Source organism: Macrosteles quadrilineatus, unplaced genomic scaffold (genome assembly GCF_028750875.1).
Source record: "Macrosteles quadrilineatus isolate MER2022 unplaced genomic scaffold, UCM_ALF_1.0 Scaffold_5__1_contigs__length_97177068, whole genome shotgun sequence".
NCBI classification, from domain to species: domain Eukaryota; kingdom Metazoa; phylum Arthropoda; class Insecta; order Hemiptera; family Cicadellidae; genus Macrosteles; species Macrosteles quadrilineatus.
Window position 1 is genome coordinate 41,403,341 of NW_026542598.1, and position 19,705 is coordinate 41,423,045.

At 37.1% G+C, this 19,705-nt stretch overlaps 1 protein-coding gene across 1 annotated transcript in view; it reads right to left on the bottom strand.

Moving 5' to 3' along the window:
* LOC128994904 (ATR-interacting protein mus304-like) overlaps positions 1-19,705 on the bottom strand; it is a 37,501-nt gene that overhangs the window by 11,431 nt on the left and 6,365 nt on the right. The window contains exons 6-11 of the mRNA XM_054419733.1: positions 18,522-18,679; positions 16,141-16,292; positions 11,267-11,427; positions 9,873-9,977; positions 8,792-8,858; positions 7,099-7,190 (exon numbers count right to left, since the gene is read on the bottom strand). Of these exons, the coding sequence (XP_054275708.1) occupies positions 7,099-7,190; positions 8,792-8,858; positions 9,873-9,977; positions 11,267-11,427; positions 16,141-16,292; positions 18,522-18,679 (735 nt within the window). The remainder of the gene's footprint in view (positions 1-7,098; positions 7,191-8,791; positions 8,859-9,872; positions 9,978-11,266; positions 11,428-16,140; positions 16,293-18,521; positions 18,680-19,705) is intronic.

A 19,705-nucleotide genomic window follows, 5' to 3' on the forward strand; every position in this document is an offset into this window, starting at 1 on the left:
TGACATCCGGCTTTGCAGTTCACACACACCGTTTTGCTACGCCTTCTCTTCCCTTCTGGGTCGTTCTTCCCGCTACAGACCGAACATATCTTCTCCTTTGCACCATCGAGCCTTTCTACCCCAAATCCTTTCTTATTCATAGGTCCATCACCACCCCCGCCTAAATTTACCCCAGCATTTTTAACAGAGAGCCATTCTTCAGCTAATTGGTCGAGAACTGCAATTTGGAACTGCAGGCGGTCCACTGGTCTGTCAGTATTTAATTTATATAGGACGTATGCATTTAACATCATTCGGCCGAAAATGTTAAAAATGACCTTTTTCCAGTGCTTCATGCATCGTCTTTCGTCAAGGTAAGTATAAAGCATCTGGTCTGTTCCATCAATGCCGCCCATGCCATGATTATACTCATGTACAATTTGGGGTTTGTTCTTTATTAATATCCTCCCACTTCTACGGATTGTGTATCGTACATTTCTTGCCACTGATTTAGTTGAAAGGACAATAAACTGAGATTTGTTTGTTGTCTTTTCTCTGTAGGCCATTAGCAAAAGGGGTCCTTTCCGTACGTATACCTTTTTCCCAACTGGGTATTTCCCACGCAATTGATTGGGGATTCCTTTGCGATCAATTCGAACTGTGCCAGTTACATTAGTTGAGTTTGAAAAAAGGTATCTTGCAAGTTTTTTCGTTACGAAAAAATTGTCCAAAAACATGTGGAAGCCCTTATGTAACAAGTTGGCCATTTCTAGGAGTTTTACAACGACAGTGTATCCTAACCCAAACTGGTCAATCCTAGCCCGTTCAGTTTCATATCTGGCCCCCTTGTAACAATAAAATTGGTAGCAGTACTTGGTGTCGGCGTCACAAAGGACTCAAAGTTTGATACCCCATTTATGGTGTTTTTTTTTTGGGATGTACTGCGTTAATGAGATCCTCTTTTTAGTTCCCACCAAAGATTCGTCAATTGATAGTTTTTCATATGGTGTGAAATGCGTTCGGAAAACTCTGTTACAATGGTCTATTAAACACTGAAACCGACCACATGGGTCGTAGTTTGGGTCCCCAAGCTTTGGTAAGGTGTTTTTGTCAACAATGTGGAAGAACTTGAGCAAAATTTCAAACCTGTTCCGGCTAAACATCTTACTAAACCATGGGGTACTTGATGATGATGCGGTAAACCAGTACGATTCTATTGTTGGTTTTCGAATGACGCCCATGTTTAAGATCACAGCAATAAATCCTTTCATCTCTTCTAGTGTCACATTTACCCAGGATCTTAGGCGGCTTTTAGGGGACAGGTTGCCTTGTTGAGACCTTAAAAATTTGTTTGCATATTTGTTAGTTTCTAAAACAAAAGTGTTTAGTAAGACATTTGTAAAGAACAAATAAAAATATGACAAAGGACGTGAGTTACGGGGTGGACAGTGTTTTGGTCCAGACAACTCAGCAAAGTTGAAAGTTGCGGGAAATTCATGATCGTTACCGTCTTCAACCTCCTCCCATTCACTACTGTCAGAATCGTGATTATTCCTGGGCCCTACAGGCTGGGGCCTTCGAACACGACCCCTCCCCTGACTACGTCTGCCCCCCGGTTCCCGATTTACGTGTCCGTTAAGCATTTGTGGAGTATTATTAGGTATGGGCATTGGGGGATCATCAGGATCGCTATCATCAGAACTACTATAACTCACAGTAGGCTCGTGAACATCAGTTTGGTTGAAATTATGTTGTACAACCGTTTCTCTGGTTGAAGGCCCTGGAGCATTTATATCTAAATCTAAAACCCTAGGCCTATTCCTATCTGTTAAAAATCTAAAAGGATTGGGTCTTTCAGCTGGATCGTAGGTTGGGTCCTCGTCTGTGTCGTCAAAGATTTCATCTGAGGAAGAGGACAGGTCATCTAATGAGTTCACCTCACCATCGTCACTAGCGACGTCGTATCCACTTGCTAGAATTTCGTTTACTATAGCGTTTTCACTAAGTGGTGACGGCGGACACGGTCTTTTACTCATTTTACACCAAAAACGTACACAAAACTAGACTCTAAATAATGTTTTCCGCACTAAATAAAGTAAACTAACATCACAACATGTAATAGTAAACAAAACCTCATTGCAGACTGTTTGGCGCCAGTAAAAGCCGCGACAGACTGCGTGGCGCCAATCGCCAGTCTGCTCATGGCACGGCCCACTTGATCGATGTCATTTGTGTTGTTGGGATACTATAATAAAAGCTTTAGATAATTTACGCTGTGGAACCAACTAGAATGGTCCTTAGGCTTTATAGTAATATGAAGTTTACGAGTATATTAGTAAAAATAACAGCGCAATATCAAAAATACGCCGAGCCGATCTGATCGGCCGGTGGCGGGGTTCGCTCGACATTGCAGAGCCGATGAGATCGGCCCGTGGCGGACTTCGAATACAATGTTTAAGCCGATGAGATCGGCCCTTGGCGGTCTTCACAACATATCGTAAGGCCGATCTAATCGGCCCGTGGCAGTAAAAGGGTTAATGACCTTCCAAAAGCTATTGGCAGAGATTTAATCTTATTTGCTGATGATACAACAGCAATCATAAGAGAGGATTCAGTAAATAACTTAATTGTATCAATGGAAAACACTTTGGATTGTATGAAAAATTGGTTTTCAGATAATGGTTTAAAGCTGAATATTGACAAAACTCATATAATCAAATTTTCTTTAAAAAACAGTGTAATTCTCGATAAAATTCCAAATTTAGTAGAATCTCATAGATTTTTGGGTGTATTGCTTGATACTCATATTTATTCATTTATTCATTTATTCATGTAAATTGTCACAAATTACACCATATACAGAGGAGTTAATCCTCTGTACAGGGTCCTCAATGGTAGATGACATGTCAAAAATATGATACAAAAATGTTAAAAACTAAATTAATGTAACTTAAACATAATGAGAAAACAAACTCTCCACATGAACCATTTTACAAACCACTATTACTATATAAAATGAAATCCTCTACTGAATAAAACATATGGCTCTTTAGATAGTTTACAAGTTTTCTTTTAAATGCTTTGGCAGAAGATTCATTGCGAATATGAGAAGGTAGTTTATTAAATAATCGGCTGCCTGTATAGAATGGTGTCTTTTCAAAAGCTGCTGTTCGATGTATCGGCAAAGAAAGATTACAATTACGTGTAGGATAGTTATGTGTAGATTTTAAAAGAGTGAATTTGTGAAAATTTTCTTTAACAAATAGAAGGGTATGTAGAATGAAAATGCAAGGTAAAGGCAGAATATCTAGTTTCCTGAAAATTGGTTTGGATGATGCAGTATAGGGGGAATTTGTCATAGCACGGACAATGCTTTTCTGAACCTTAAATATTGCTGGAGAAGACTGTGAGTTGCCCCAAAATATCACTCCATATGTTAAGTTTGAATAGATATATGCATAGTAAACCATTTTCAAAATGTTTATCTCCAGGATTTTTGATAAGTTTAGAATTAGAAAATGACCTTTATGGAGAATTTTTGATAAAAAATGTACATGCTCATCCCACTTCAAAGAAGGATCAACGTGTAACCCTAAGAATTTATAACTATCTGCTGTCTGCAATAAGGGTTTGACATAAGAGTCATCAGAGTATTTTGAATTGGAGTAGTTGGAATGAAAATTAATAGCAAAAGTTTTATTTTTATTTAAAAGAAGGCCATTAGCTTTAAACCAAGAATTCATAGCAGATAAGTCATTTTCTAGCATTTTAAATAAATTAACCCGGATGGGGTGTTTACATAAAAGAGTAGTATCATCTGCATATGTTATTAATTTGGAGTTATGAACTGCATTTGGTAGGTCATTAGCAAAGACTAAGTAAAGGAATGGTCCCAGAATTGATCCTTGAGGGACACCAGCTTTAACAATGGAATAATTACTTTGAACAATATTATTTATTTTGACTGATTGTTTCCTATTATCCAGATAGGACTGAACCCAGAGAAGTGCATTACCACTCAACCCCATAGTGATTCAATTTTTTCATGAGCAAGTCATGGTCAACACAGTCGAAGGCCTTCGACAGATCACAGAACACTTCGACTGTGTACTGCGATCTATCAACAGCCTCCGAAATGCCCGAAACAAACTCATAAATTGCCTTAGTTGTATTTCTACCCTTCCTGAAACCAAACTGGTTTTCACAAAATATGTGATTGCTCTCAAAAAAATAAGATAATCGGTTTAAAGCTACCTTCTCAAATACTTTAGAGAAAGTAGGGAGGATGGAGGTAGGCCGATAATTGTCCAAAACTGAAGAATCCCCTTTTTTTAAAACAGGGCTAATAACACTATATTTAAGTAAATCTGGGAATTTATGATGGTCAAAAGATCTGTTAATAAGAATTGATAAAGGATAACAGAGTTTATCAGAACAAGCTTTGACTAAAAAAGATGGAATGCCATCCCAGCCAGCCGATTTTGAAGACTTAAGACTTTTTATGACATTAAAAATTTCAGATGAAGTTGTTTCCTTAAAATGAGACATATTTACTAATGGAGTATTCACATTCGCAAGGAAGGCTCTTACGTCATCTACATCTGTACTCAAGTTCAAATTATTACATGTATTTACAAAAAAATTGTTAAAAACTATTGCAATATCATGAGGCTTCTTATATGTAATGTTTCCATGATGAATAGATGTGATTGTTTTGTCTTTACTATTGCCTTGCTCAGCTTTAATTATATCCCATGCAGCCTTTGTTCTGTTATTTGATTTTTCTATAAAACTATTGTTGTAATTAAGTTTTAATGATCGAACACATTTTTTGAAAATTGCTTTGTATTCCTTAACATATGCAAGAAACTCTGGGTCTCTGTTGATTTTACTGAGTTTGTGCAGATATCTTTTTTTCTGACTCGACACCTCCTCTTCCTCTTATTAATTGGAAGATTCACATAGATAAGATGAAAGGCAAACTAAGATCTATTTCTTTTGCTTTCTTTCACCTGATAAACTGTGTACCCCAGGATACATGTATCACAGTTTACTATGGATACGTTGAATCCATCTTGAGGTATGGAATCATACTGTGGGGAGTGTCAACAGAAGTCAAATCCCTACTAATTTCACAGAAAAAAATTATTAGAATCTTAACCAAATCAAGAAGGAGAAAATCATGTAAAACCTGTTTAAAAGTCTTAGAATTCACACCATTTTTGGATTATACATAAATGAAATTCTAAATTGGATACATAACACTAAGGAAAATTTGTCAGATGTAGTAAAATTTACACATAATTATAATACAAGGAATAAATATAATTTCAGATTACCACATCACAAATTGACGACTTTTAGGAACAGCCCTCAATATATGGGACTTAGATTGTACAATGAATTACCCCTGTATCTTAAAAATTTAAATGCTACTCAATTCAAAGATAAAATAATTGAGAAAGCCTACTATTCACTTGACGAATTTTTGGAGAACCCTATAGTGTAGGCTAGATAAAAATTCTCTGATATCCTACATGAGTTTATTTTAATTATTTTAACTATTAATTTTACTAATACATCACTATGACGAAACACCTGTTCTTATGTATGAAATGTACTTTATAAAGAACGTTTTGTGTAAATAAAATATGTCTATGTCTATGTCATATCTTGCGGTTTCGGCGACACCGATAATCGTCGCGATTTCGGCAACAAAAGCGTTAGTGTTTGGTTAGCCGACGATTCCGATGACCGGGCTGTGGATTCCCGGAGGTTTGGGTGGATTCCTGGAGTTTTCCAGGACATTTCAAGGTAAGATAAAATTCCCGGAGTTTTCCCGGTTTTCCCGAATTTCCCAGAGAGTAGACAATATGAGCACAAAACCTATAGATTAATAAGATTATTAGTGTTGTGGTGCAGAATTTGTGTGTACTAAAGCTTAGTCAGGGCGGCAACTGGTATTGTAGTGTCCAGTTCGAGGTCTTGTGACATGCTGATCAGCTGTTCAATGACTTGCATATTCAAACAATGTATTTGCTTCGCTATAAGTTTGTCATTCAAAATGTTGTAACTTTCATATTTTACACACATGACATATTATAAAAGAGGTTACCGGTACACCTGAAGATGTGTCAGTCACCTCGAAACATTTAGTTTATTATGACTCCAATGGATTTGCAAGAGATTTTAAACCTATTGATGTTTCTTACAGTGTCACTCCTTAAGTTAATAGCACAGAAACTTGTGGTGAAACAAGAGTTATCTTTGTCGATTCTTAACCTACAACATGTCAAAGAACACTTTAACTATCATATTGTTAACAGATTATAGATAAAATAGATCTCTTCAAGAAGCTCATCATTCCTTCAAAAAGGTATAAGTTTTATCACTCCAATAACAGTATTGCGTCTTTTACACACAGGAAAATAAAAAAAAATCAAACAAAATGCAAACATGTGTGCTATTCACACAAGATTACTGAAGGAATCAATGTATATATAAACTAGCTGTACCCGCGGGCTTTGCCCCGTTTTACTTCATAAGTGAGCTCGTTCGCATGGCTCAATCACGTCCTGGTTAAAGTTCGTTCGCTACGCTCACTCACCTTAAGGTTGGAGCTCGTTCGCTGCGCTCACTTACCTTCAAGTTAGCTCGTTCGCTACGCTAACTTGCCTCCAGGTTGAAGTTCGTTCACTACGCTCACTCACCTTATGGTTGCAAATTAGCTGTTGTCAAAAATTAAAAAAAAATAATAGTGCTGCTACCTGTTGGTAATCCTTGTAACTTTAATGCTATTGCACATCATAGAACAGAACCAACTTGTTTAATTGAAACAGCTGTTAAGATTCATTAATTCCATTTAAATATGAGTACTCATAAGGTTAACATGGGAAACTCCAGAGCCACTGGGGCGGAGCCCGAGAGTCCGATCAGAACAAAAACAACTTAGTTTTCCTATTTAATGCCTAAAGAATCAGTGTACCAAAATTCAGCCTCCTAGGTAAATGGGAAGTGGGAGAATTAGTGATGAGTGAGTGAGTGAGTGAGTCAGTGAGGGCTTTGCCTTTTATATATAGAAATAAAATAAAATAAATACACATGTAATGATTAACTTACGTTTCCTTGGAGATAGCCTGGTTAGAATTGAGCAGACTCAGTATCAGAGAGACAGATCCTGCCAGCACTCCTTGGAACCTGAGGGTTTTCCTCTACAAGTACAACAACATGTCTTAGGTAACAGAAATATGTAAACCAACATTAACTACTCAAGATGATTCAATCAGCAACATTTTATAACAATGTTGGGTTGTAGAACTCCACTAGAAGGTCAAAGCCATTGTTAAAGTAAACAGTGTTGGTGTTTAGGAGTTGACCGTGATGTCGAACTGGCAAAAATATTGATCTTTTTGGATGGATCCAATCCACTTTCGTGACAAGCCAAATTTTGTTCTATGATTTGTAGCTTGTCTGAAAGATGGATTGCTGCAACATATCCAGAACATCAACCAATAATTTCCCCACATCAACTCTTAAAGATCAAAGTTAGACAGTGAGTAACTAACAAGTTAAGTGGATTTAGGTTTAAAAATAAGAAGATTAATTTCCAGTGTTAATGAGAGAAATAATAGTATAGACATGGTTAAAAGGAAAATTAAACGGAACAAAAGTATGTTTCTCACTCGAGCCGGATTGGCAAACATGATTTTTTTTAGCCGCACAGTACAGTAGAAGTCCGATTATCCGAGCTAAACGTGACCGAGACTACCTTGGATAATCAAAAACTCGGTGGAAAAAATTATTAACGGTGGAATTGCATTTGCACGGTTATCAATGCTGTGGACCTGGAACAAAATTGAAAAAAAAAAAACGGCTATATACAGTACTGTATTTGCTCAACTGCCCATAATGCGGATTTATTGTAATCCGGACCGGACGACAGCCACATTTGTCCGGATGAGCGAATCTAGTGTATTTATTTGATTAATGCATAATTTAATTAGTTTCAGAGTTTGAAAATTGAGTAACCATTATACATCTCATAGTTTAAAATTCTTGATTGAGAACTGATTATAATTGAAAACAAAATTGTTTAAAATCATAATTTTTAGAAGAACTTTCAAAATGACCCCTTGACTTTCATTATACTCCCCCTTTTCTTAATCAATTTGGTAGATATATACTTTTTACATTTCTTTGTAAAAAAAAAATTGAAATAGCTTAAATTAACCATAAGCTATTTAAATATATACATTCGTCTATTGGGTCTGATGATTGGAGTGTCCAATCAAAATCGATCACCACTTCTTTTATATGTATTTACCATGTCAGTCAGTGTACCGGTCCGCACAATGATGTAATCACTTTTGTTTAGGCCGGCCAAATAGTATAATTTTTCAATGTTACGTGTAAATATAAATGTTTCGTGTGTCAGTGTATGTGTATGTGTACTTCCAATGCTATAAACAGTAATTAACAAGACAGAAAATTTGACAATGGGGCTGTTGGCCCCGAAACTATAGTCATTATAAAAGACGACTTGGATTGAGGACGTATACAAGGTATTTAACCTATTATTATTATTATTGTTCAATCCAGGAGGCAAACATGGATAAATGTATTTACCGTCTTGTGAGTCAACAGTATAAGTGTAAATATATAATTAGGCTACAAGAATTATTTCACGTATTTTTGTACCTTCAGGTTAGTGAATTTTGGCAAAAGTGTAACATTGATTGTATCAAAAGTGTGGGACACATGAATAAACAGTTTTTAATTGAACCTTGCATCACAATATATCAATATTGCTTACCTGTTTTTCAATTTGTCGGACAATATTTTTCACAGTATCCAAAATGTCACCAGATTCCTTCGAGCTACTGAAAAATATTAAACAAAAGACAATAAATAAAATAATAGTTTCTTGATAACATTATACAAATATAATAAAATACATCGTCCAATACTCTTCCATTTGTCTACTCTTAAACAGTGAACATTAACAAGAAGAACTAAAAATTATGTTTCAATAGTAGTCAGGCCTGATTGGAGAATAATAGTTGGGTTACATAAGAAGTGATTTTTATTTCATTGTCCTTTGGATGTTAAAGTAGACATGCCATCTTAAAAGGCCAGAGCTGTTCTTTACTTTCAAAAGTACCAAATAAAATTGAATGGTACCAGTATTGCACTTTTTATTTTTTGTCTGGTTGTTGCCATGTTTGGTTGTGTATTAACTTATTTTTTGTTTTGTTTTTGCACTTCATATTTTACCTATTGTAGTTAATTACGCGCTATATTATTTGCTGGTTATTTACTTTGCATGATATGCCTGATTTTTGTATTTATTCCATTGAATATTGTTTTAGTACCTGAAGTGATTTAACCTATTTAATGTATTTTTTAATGTAAAAAGGGTGTTACCGTTGGAAGAATAAATAAATGGGACAACCAAACAGCGAGCTACAGTCTTAAATTCTTTTCCCTGTATTAATTTTTGTTACTAAGATGCTTTGTGTGATATAAAAGAAACCGCAACTTACATCATATCAACATATCAGTTTGGCTTGGTTATAAACTTAGTGTATTCAACTGATATCAATAATTTACCCCAGCAAATTTATTGCAGGTGGCTCCGTTCAACCAAGTCCATTTTGATTAAAAACTGGTGACAAAAGGGATGATGAAATATCTTTTTATGTCCAAGGTCAAGGGTTAAAGGAAACTTTAAGCACAGTTCATTTTAATAATTTAGGTTTCAACTAAAAAGTTGTAGTCTATAGTTGTGAATAAAAGAACATACATGAAAAATATTCTTTTCACTGACCCAACAAATAATATTATTGGTTGTACATCATAAGTATGAAATCGTCGAGGATCAACTTCAATCATACCTTGAAATTATTTTCTGAGCTGTGGTTTGTGACACCTCTACAAGTATTGATATCAGGCCCAAAGCTCTTCTTGCCGTGATCCCTCTCTCATCATTGTACAACTCTCTGGAAAACAAAACATTACTTCTGTGACAGTTGTGAAATGAAAAGTAATGAAAAATGTCTTTATTCGGCGAAGTAAGCACTTGTAAGTCCTCTCTACCATTTAACCTCTAAAACAAAAATAGACTAAAACTAATCACTATGGTTAAAAAATAATCTAAAGTAGGCTTAACATAAGTATATATGGTAAACATTATAGAGATAGTTAAACATGATGAAATTAAAATTGACTAACCCTAAATAGAATCATTCACATTGCTTGCTAACAACCCATCTCACCAGTGCCAAAGACTCACTTAGGCCTACTCCTCAAATTAATGGATTTTATTTTATCTCTATCCCAAACCTCGCACAGTTTTCTACGGTTTTATGTGGTCAGGGAGAGGATTAAACGTTCCAATTGCAGACAAAGAAAGATTTATTAAATACTGTTGTGTAATTAATGGGTGTAGTGTAAAGAAAAGTACTTGGCCAGGTTCTGATACCAGAAATTATCAGAAAAGTTTGGAATTTTTGTTATTGGAAAAGAGACTCATAAATTTCTCAAGTTCATTTAATTAATTAACTTCAGTAATGAAAGTACATTGAAACAAGGTGTAACATCATACTATCGTATCAGGTCAAATATGAATCTAATACAGGGATATTGAGCCTGTTGAAACTTGCTAGAAACCTCAGTAGTCATGTTATTGATACACATTATTATTTTCAAATTCAGTGGAGTGTACTCTGCAAAACGTTTGTTAAAACCTCTGTTGCAAGTGGAATTGGCTTGGTCAGCCTAATTAGTGTATTAAATGGAAAAATGCAACATGGGTATTGTCAAAGAAAAATAAAAAACAACTCATGGTCTTTGAAAATAAAGTCTAATTAAAATATCTAGACTAGTGTATGAGGGAGAAATGTGGCGGATAAGGAGGAAAATAGAGAGCTAAGATTACTATACACCAACCCGGATATTGTTGCAATGGTTAAAGGAAGAAGGTTAAATTAGATAGGGTATGTCCTAAGAATAGAGAAAGGAACAAGACTTTATGAAGTTTGGAGAGCCACACCTGGAGGTAATCGTCCATAGGGAAGGTTGAAATTGAGATGGACTGACCAAGTATTGAATGACGTTAGGAGGATGGGTGCAAACGTCAACTTGGCAGAAGACAGAGAAGGGTGGAAGAGGCTGGTACACGAGGCAAAGAATCAACACTTGTGGAGCCACGGCAGGAAGTAAGTAAATGGAAAATGCTATGTTTTATGGACGTGTAAGAAAAACACAATAATTGTTTAGGCTGGCCTACCTGTGAGAAATGATGTCATCATACTCCTTGTCCAGAGATAATTGTCGAAAACCTGACAGAATCAGTTCTCGTTCTCTTTTAGTAAACTGATTGTTGGAACATGTCGTGGATTCCAGTTGCTTCAGAAACTCCACGAGAATCTTGTGGCACACATTCACTACCTAAACAGTGGAGTTACTCTTAACAACTATTACGGCGAGCCAAGGTTTATAACATGTCAGATTGTTTTCCATCTTTGCTTTATTTGTAATTATTTTATAGTTCGTTTGATAAAATTCTTATAGATTTGTGACAAAAATGGATTCTATGCAAGACTTTGACGTACTGCCTCAGTTGAGGAAGTTTGATTGTATAAGTCGTAAATATTAAACAGCTTTGTTACTTTTATTTCAAAATGGCCACTAGTAAAGGAAATATACTTATCCATGCCCACTACAAGTCAACTTGCCTCTGTCAGTACTGGGTGATTTGTTGTGATGAGTAAAACAAAAAGTTACTCTTTTGATCAAATGTTTAAACTAGCCTATGAAACTTAGCAAATTACAAACGTTATAAAGAAAAGATGCCTTGGAAATGAATAGGATACAAAATGTGTTAGAAGTTAAGAAATGTTCACAACTGATTAGAAGGGATGTATCTGTTTCGATACTGAACCTCATCCAGCTTACGCAACCCGAATAAAACTGATTCTGTTTTTGGTTTCCAAGTACCATGAAGAATAATATGAGTAGTTTTGGACCTAAGACTGTGGTTGTAGGCAGAAGAGTAATCCTATACTCTAATACGAGCAATGTTTGCTTGTATGCTTGCTTGCTTGCTTGCTTGCAGAAAGATCTCGAAAACGGCTCCGACGATTTTCTTCAAATCTTGTAAATAGTTTATTTTTGGCCTAAAAACGAGTTTCATGCAGTTAGAACTGCCAACAAAAATCTAATTACGTAGAAAAATGAAACAGAAAATCACATTTTTTTAACATTAGTCTTATGGGTTGCTAGGTAACCATGTTGGATGAATTAAATAACAAGGATAAAGTAAACAAAAGACTTGAAGTTGTAGCATGTGTTCATAGTAAGCCAACTACCCACAGTATACTAGCAAATTACAAATACAGTACAAAAGGAAAACATCACTTAATAATTAGCATAATATTTAGCAAAGATTATACTGAAGATTACTCGATTCGATACATTGTAGGGAGTATGTTTTATAGTCTATGGTTTTATCTATGATTGTAGTCAAGGGCAGCAGTGCGAAGTCTGGGATCTGTTTATGACGATTAGATTAGATTAAGGTATCTGCAATCCTAAAATGCTATGGGAAGGGAAGGAAACAGGTCCGCGACATAGGAAGTGGTGAAGGAAGTAATAAAGGCAATCATAAAATGCTATGGGAATAGAGGGAAACAGGTCCGTGATGTAGGGAGTGATGAAGGAAGTAGTGAAGGCGAGCAGTCCGGAGTGTGGGGAATGTTTATGACGATAAGATTAGGGTATCTGCAATCCTAAAATGCTATGGGAAGGAAGGAAAACAGGTCCGCGACATAGGAAGTGGTGAAGGAAGTAGTCAAGGCGAGTAGTCCGGATTGTGGGAACTGTTTATGACGATTAGATTAAGGTGTCCGCAATCTTAAAATGCTATGGAAAGGAAGGAAAACAGGTCCGCGACATAGGAAGTGGTGAAGGAAGTAGTCAAGGCGAGCTGTCCGGAGTGTGGGAACTGTTTATGACGATTAGATAAGGGTATGGGCAATCCTAAAATGTTATGGGAAGGGAGGGAAACAGGTCCGCGACGTAGGAAGTGGTGAAGGAAGTAGTCAAGGCGAGCTGTCCGGAGTGTGAGAACTGTTTATGGCGATTAGATTAAGGTATTTGCAATCCTAAAATGCAATGGGAAGGGAGGGAAACAGGTCCGCGACGTAGGAAGTGGTGAAGGAAGTAGTCAAGGCGAGTAGTCCGGAGTGTGGGAATTGTTTATGATGATTAGATTAAAGTATTTGCAATCCTAAAATGCTATGGAAAGGGAGGGAAACAGGTCCGCGACGTAGGAAGTGGTGAAGGAAGTAACAAAGGCAATCATAAAATGCTATGGGAATAGAGGGAAACAGGTCCGTGACGCAGGAAGTGATGAAGGAAGTAGTGAAGGCGATCAGTCCGGAGTGTGGGGAATGTTTATGACGATAAGATTAGGGTATCTGCAATCCTAAAATGCTATGGGAAGGAAGGAAAACAGGTCCGCGACGTAGGAAGTGGTGAAGGAAGTAGTCAAGGCGAGTAGTCCGTAGTGTGGGAACTTTTTATGACGATTAGATTAAGGTGTCCGCAATCTTAAAATGCTATGGAAAGGAAGGAAAACAGGTCCGCGACATAGGAAGTGGTGAAGGAAGTAGTCAAGGCGAGCTGTCCTGGGTGTGGGAACTGTTTATGACGATTAGATAAGGGTATGGGCAATCCTAAAATGTTATGGGAAGGGAGGGAAACAGGTCCGCGACGTAGGAAGTGGTGAAGGAAGTAGTCAAGGCGAGCTGTCCGGAGTGTGAGAACTGTTTATGGCGATTAGATTAAGGTATTTGCAATCCTAAAATGCAATGGGAAGGGAGGGAAACAGGTCCGCGACGTAGGAAGTGGTGAAGGAAGTAGTCAAGGCGAGTAGTCCGGAGTGTGGGAATTGTTTATGATGATTAGATTAAAGTATTTGCAATCCTAAAATGCTATGGAAAGGGAGGGAAACAGGTCCGCGACGTAGGAAGTGGTGAAGGAAGTAACAAAGGCAATCATAAAATGCTATGGGAATAGAGGGAAACAGGTCCGTGACGCAGGAAGTGATGAAGGAAGTAGTGAAGGCGATCAGTCCGGAGTGTGGGGAATGTTTATGACGATAAGATTAGGGTATCTGCAATCCTAAAATGCTATGGGAAGGAAGGAAAACAGGTCCGCGACGTAGGAAGTGGTGAAGGAAGTAGTCAAGGCGAGTAGTCCGTAGTGTGGGAACTTTTTATGACGATTAGATTAAGGTGTCCGCAATCTTAAAATGCTATGGAAAGGAAGGAAAACAGGTCCGCGACATAGGAAGTGGTGAAGGAAGTAGTCAAGGCGAGCTGTCCTGGGTGTGGGAACTGTTTATGACGATTAGATAAGGGTATGGGCAATCCTAAAATGTTATGGGAAGGGAGGGAAACAGGTCCGCGACGTAGGAAGTGGTGAAGGAAGTAGTCAAGGCGAGCTGTCCGGAGTGTGAGAACTGTTTATGGCGATTAGATTAAGGTATTTGCAATCCTAAAATGCAATGGGAAGGGAGGGAAACAGGTCCGCGACGTAGGAAGTGGTGAAGGAAGTAGTCAAGGCGAGTAGTCCGGAGTGTGGGAATTGTTTATGATGATTAGATTAAAGTATTTGCAATCCTAAAATGCTATGGAAAGGGAGGGAAACAGGTCCGCGACGTAGGAAGTGGTTAAGGAAGTAACAAAGGCAATCATAAAATGCTATGGGAATAGAGGGAAACAGGTCCGTGACGCAGGAAGTGATGAAGGAAGTAGTGAAGGCGATCAGTCCGGAGTGTGGGGAATGTTTATGACGATAAGATTAGGGTATCTGCAATCCTAAAATGCTATGGGAAGGAAGGAAAACAGGTCCGCGACGTAGGAAGTGGTGAAGGAAGTAGTCAAGGCGAGTAGTCCGTAGTGTGGGAACTTTTTATGACGATTAGATTAAGGTGTCCGCAATCTTAAAATGCTATGGAAAGGAAGGAAAACAGGTCCGCGACATAGGAAGTGGTGAAGGAAGTAGTCAAGGCGAGCTGTCCTGGGTGTGGGAACTGTTTATGACGATTAGATAAGGGTATGGGCAATCCTAAAATGTTATGGGAAGGGAGGGAAACAGGTCCGCGACGTAGGAAGTGGTGAAGGAAGTAGTCAAGGCGAGCTGTCCGGAGTGTGAGAACTGTTTATGGCGATTAGATTAAGGTATTTGCAATCCTAAAATGCAATGGGAAGGGAGGGAAACAGGTCCGCGACGTAGGAAGTGGTGAAGGAAGTAGTCAAGGCGAGTAGTCCGGAGTGTGGGAATTGTTTATGATGATTAGATTAAAGTATTTGCAATCCTAAAATGCTATGGAAAGGGAGGGAAACAGGTCCGCGACGTAGGAAGTGGTTAAGGAAGTAGTCAAGGCGAGTAGTCCGGAGTGTGGGAACTGTTTATGACGATTAGATTAAGGTATTTGCAATCTTTAAATGCAATGGGAATGGAGGGAAACAGGTCCATGACGTAGGAAATGGTGGTGAAGGCGAGCCGTGTGGAGTTTGGGAATGGATTTATGCATCTCCAATACTAAGGTGCTTTCAGAGTGAACTAATGATTTTCCCCGAGCAAAGCTCGGTCCCCAGGTACTATGTCCTTAAACAATTAAAAAAAAAAAAAAAACAATTTGAAGCAAGATGGAGAACAATCTAAGAGCTTGAAAAAAATAACCACAATAGTGTATTAGGTGGTGTATTAGGTGTATTATTGTATTGGTGGAGTCATTATGAACGGTGCTATTGGTGTTCCATTGTGTGAGCTTTTTACGTTACACCTTTTATAGATTATAGTGTTTTGTGATTGGTTATTATTTGCATGTTGTATCATGACTTGACTGCTATACAGTGCATATTTTTTTACTGCTACCCTCTGTATTGTATTCCAACTTAGGTTGGGTGTTTGTGTATTGTTAGTTGTAATGTGTTAGTTTTTTCACCTGAAGACGAGATCAGATTCCAGATCCCGAAACGTTGTGTATTGTTTTTTACAATTGTGATGGAAAATGTCCGTAATAAACCTTTGAACAACAGTGTATTAGAATATCACCGAATATTGTGTCGCCTATAGCTATGTCGTACTCACTTGTGATAACACTTCCTGGCTAGAATCACTAGTGACGTCCACTAGATCGGGAGACAACAACATGGCTGCACATTGAGTGATGCAAGTGTTAGAGATGGACAGCTCTCTTCTGACCGTGGTACATCTACCACTACTTGTACTGCTTCCCTCGCCTACACATACAATATTCAATATTGTTACAATACTCTCATTGATAATACAAGATTGCAATACATTTAGAAATGCACTTGAACTGTTTTTAATAAAAATGCAATTTTTCTTGAGAAGATATATGAATTAAGTAATGTGAACGATGTACAGCTATTTAAAAACATATCTGAAATGTTGGATTTAAGTTTGAACTGCTGGGACACTATTTATTGTATTTTATGTACATGAAAAAATAAGAGTGAATGAACGAACAAGACATTTTGAATTGAATTGAATGCAAGGTAACGAGACTGGGGATAAGCAAACTTTAATTACCATACGGGATAGGTCGGTTTTTTAAGTCAGTTTTCACTTTTATCACTTTTCAAACAAAAAAACCCTAAACCAAGTTAATGGATAATGTCAGGTTTGGTTTGTCGGTTGTTGAGCAATAGTTTCGTCACCATCCCATGACACAATAGCAACATCCTCACGAGGATTGCAAGTAACATATGAGATTATACGCAATGGGAGGGACAATAGTAACGTCTCTGTGATCATAAAGATGTTTACGATTCTTTAAGACCACGGTAGATAGTCAGGATTTCGCCTTGGTCCAGAAAGATGATGGTGTGTCCGATACCGCGGTACACATTCATGATTTTGACGCGATCATGGGCAAAAACCATGTCCTTGCAATGGCGGGATGCGATGATAATGTCTTTGCGATTGTAAGAGAAGTTCAAAATGTTGCTGCGATCACGGGCAACGTTGATGAGGTAGGGATTGTGGTAGTTGTTTCAAGATTTTACCACAGTCGTAGAAGATGATGATATTGTCTTCTCGATTGTGCGGGATGTTTAACCCTAGAGCTGGCACTATTGTAACGCTGTACTGGCATAGGGATATTATTGATTACCGGTTTGTAATATCATTTTTAAACCATCATAAAAATAGCAACATAACTATGTATTATTATATATCATTTTGTTCAGAATAAGACAAAGAACAATAATATAAGGAGTTAACATGGTTACCACAAAAAATTTTTTTTTTAGTTTTTCCGAATTGTAGGCATTATTAATTTTTTTATAAAAAGTTTTTATATTCCGTCGTGTAGCTAAGTGCAGGTAAGATTTATCATCATAAGGTAAATTGTAAAGTTGTAGTAAATTTTGTGTTGATTCCAAAAATATATAGTTTATATAGCTTATTTTGTGTATTTTGTTTGATAGCCCTATTATTATGTTGATCGTACCCCCGCGCAAGTACCAAATAATCATCCAACCCAGGTCATGTACAAAACCGTACCGTACACCTTATATAATATATAATATATAATAATAATAATACTAATAATAATAATAATATATAATAATAATAATATATAATAATAATAATATATAATAATAATAATAATAATATATTATATATATATATATAGGCTAATATATAAAATATGTATAATGGCCTTAGTGCCGAAATATGTATTAGTTGAATAAAAATGAATTTCAGGGTACTCTGGTTTGTATTATTTAACTTATTTATTAAAACAGTAGCCCTAAAAAGTGAGCAAAACTAAAAAAAAAAATATAATATATATTATATATACCGTAACACCTGCATTGGCGCTGTATATCCGGCGTTGCCATTTCAGCCGCAGCCGTTCGCGCCGTATATCCCGCGTTTGCCGGCGCTAGGGTTAAGATTTTGCCGCTATCACAGATTATATTCACGATGAAATTATAAAAATACCCACTAAATTTGTAGATACCAAAACCTAATACTGCTTTTCTAATGGCTACCATACAAGACATGTGTTCATCATTACGTAGACATTAGGAGTGTTTGGAAATAAAAAATAATTAATTTTATCGTCGTTTCAGGGATGCTTACATTTTCCACCAGTTATAATGAACAATTAAAGTTTTACCTGCAATAGTTCCTGCGACAACATAACCCTGCCATCACCAACAGCAAACCAAATAAACAAAAATAAAGGATTTTAAGGGATAAACATAAAGCAGGTATTAACACCATTAAAAAAAGTGAAAACTGACAACCGATAAAACAAAAACCAAACTGATTAAAATTGCAACTGACTCATCACTAATACCATCCATTTTATGTAGGCCTATGCATTTAATTTAATGGGTACCTTATTTTGTTGTAGACAGTTATATGACTCAGTTTACTGTTTAATTTTGAATATTTTTGTTCGATATGCTGTGAATAAGAAAGACTAGACAGACCTATGAACAGTCGAGGTATGTAGGAGCGTGTGGTCTCGGAGGCCTCGGCTGGTGATGGGTTTAGCAGCTCCGACGTAACAAAGTCTCTGATGAACTTGAGACTTGGGTCTTTTATCACGTTGCTGCTGTCCCACTCCTCTGTACCATCCTTACCTGGCCTGACAAACTTGATAAATAAATACAAGTAAAACCTGATAACAAGAACGATTTGGTTTACCAAATACGAAATGCTTAGTCACAGTGATGGTCTCATCCAAGAACATCATCTATAAAAAATCCTATCAGTATCAGATGAAATGGAAATTAACTTTTAGTTGCAGGTCTGCTGCGGTGGGGGTATTTATTACTGTTTTGGGACCTTTTTGTATGTCTTTCAACAATGAGTCAAGTTTCATCTTATTTTACACTCCTTACAAAGGAGTTTGAAGCCAATATGATTTCACTGCAGAGTCCACAGCTGATATCATATTGTTTTGCTTTATTATGAAAGAGTTAGAATCCCTGCCCTTTGGCTGAAAAGTTTAACCCTTCGCGGACGGGTGACGGATATATCCGCCTAAGTCTTTGGCAATAAAGGTGGTGGATATATCCGCATATGGGTTGTTATGTTTCGGACGGGAGTCGGATGTATCCAACTTATCTTCAGACGGCCTGGCTGGTGTTTTTGCACTACCCAGATGTCTCGGGCTACCACGGCTCTACTTGCCCACGCTCTCCGCAACCACTACAGCCTTGCTTTCAAGGTCAAAGGAAGTGGGCAACACGCCGGCTGCCCTCTTCCACGGTCCCCCCACCCCCACAATGTTGCACGTTTAGCACAACGTTGACTTTGTTGGCACTAAAAGCTACAGTTGTTGTCTGTCTAACAGCATGAAATAGTGATAACATATTGTTATTTATTTATTGCCTATCCTTGTCACGGCCATATTTTCAAAGACGGACGGGAGATATATCTGCCTGCTTATCCGCACCATTTATTTTGTGCATAAAAACAAGTAAAACATTATTTAGATATTATGAGATGTTCCATTGATTGTGTTTATTTGATTTAGGCTATACAGGTATAAAAACACAAATATAGAAAATTCATTTTTGAAATTAGTTTTATTTTTGCCCGTACTAGGCCATAAAAGTCCCACGTCCGGGAAGGGTTAAATTATCAGCAAAATATCTGTGATAAATAT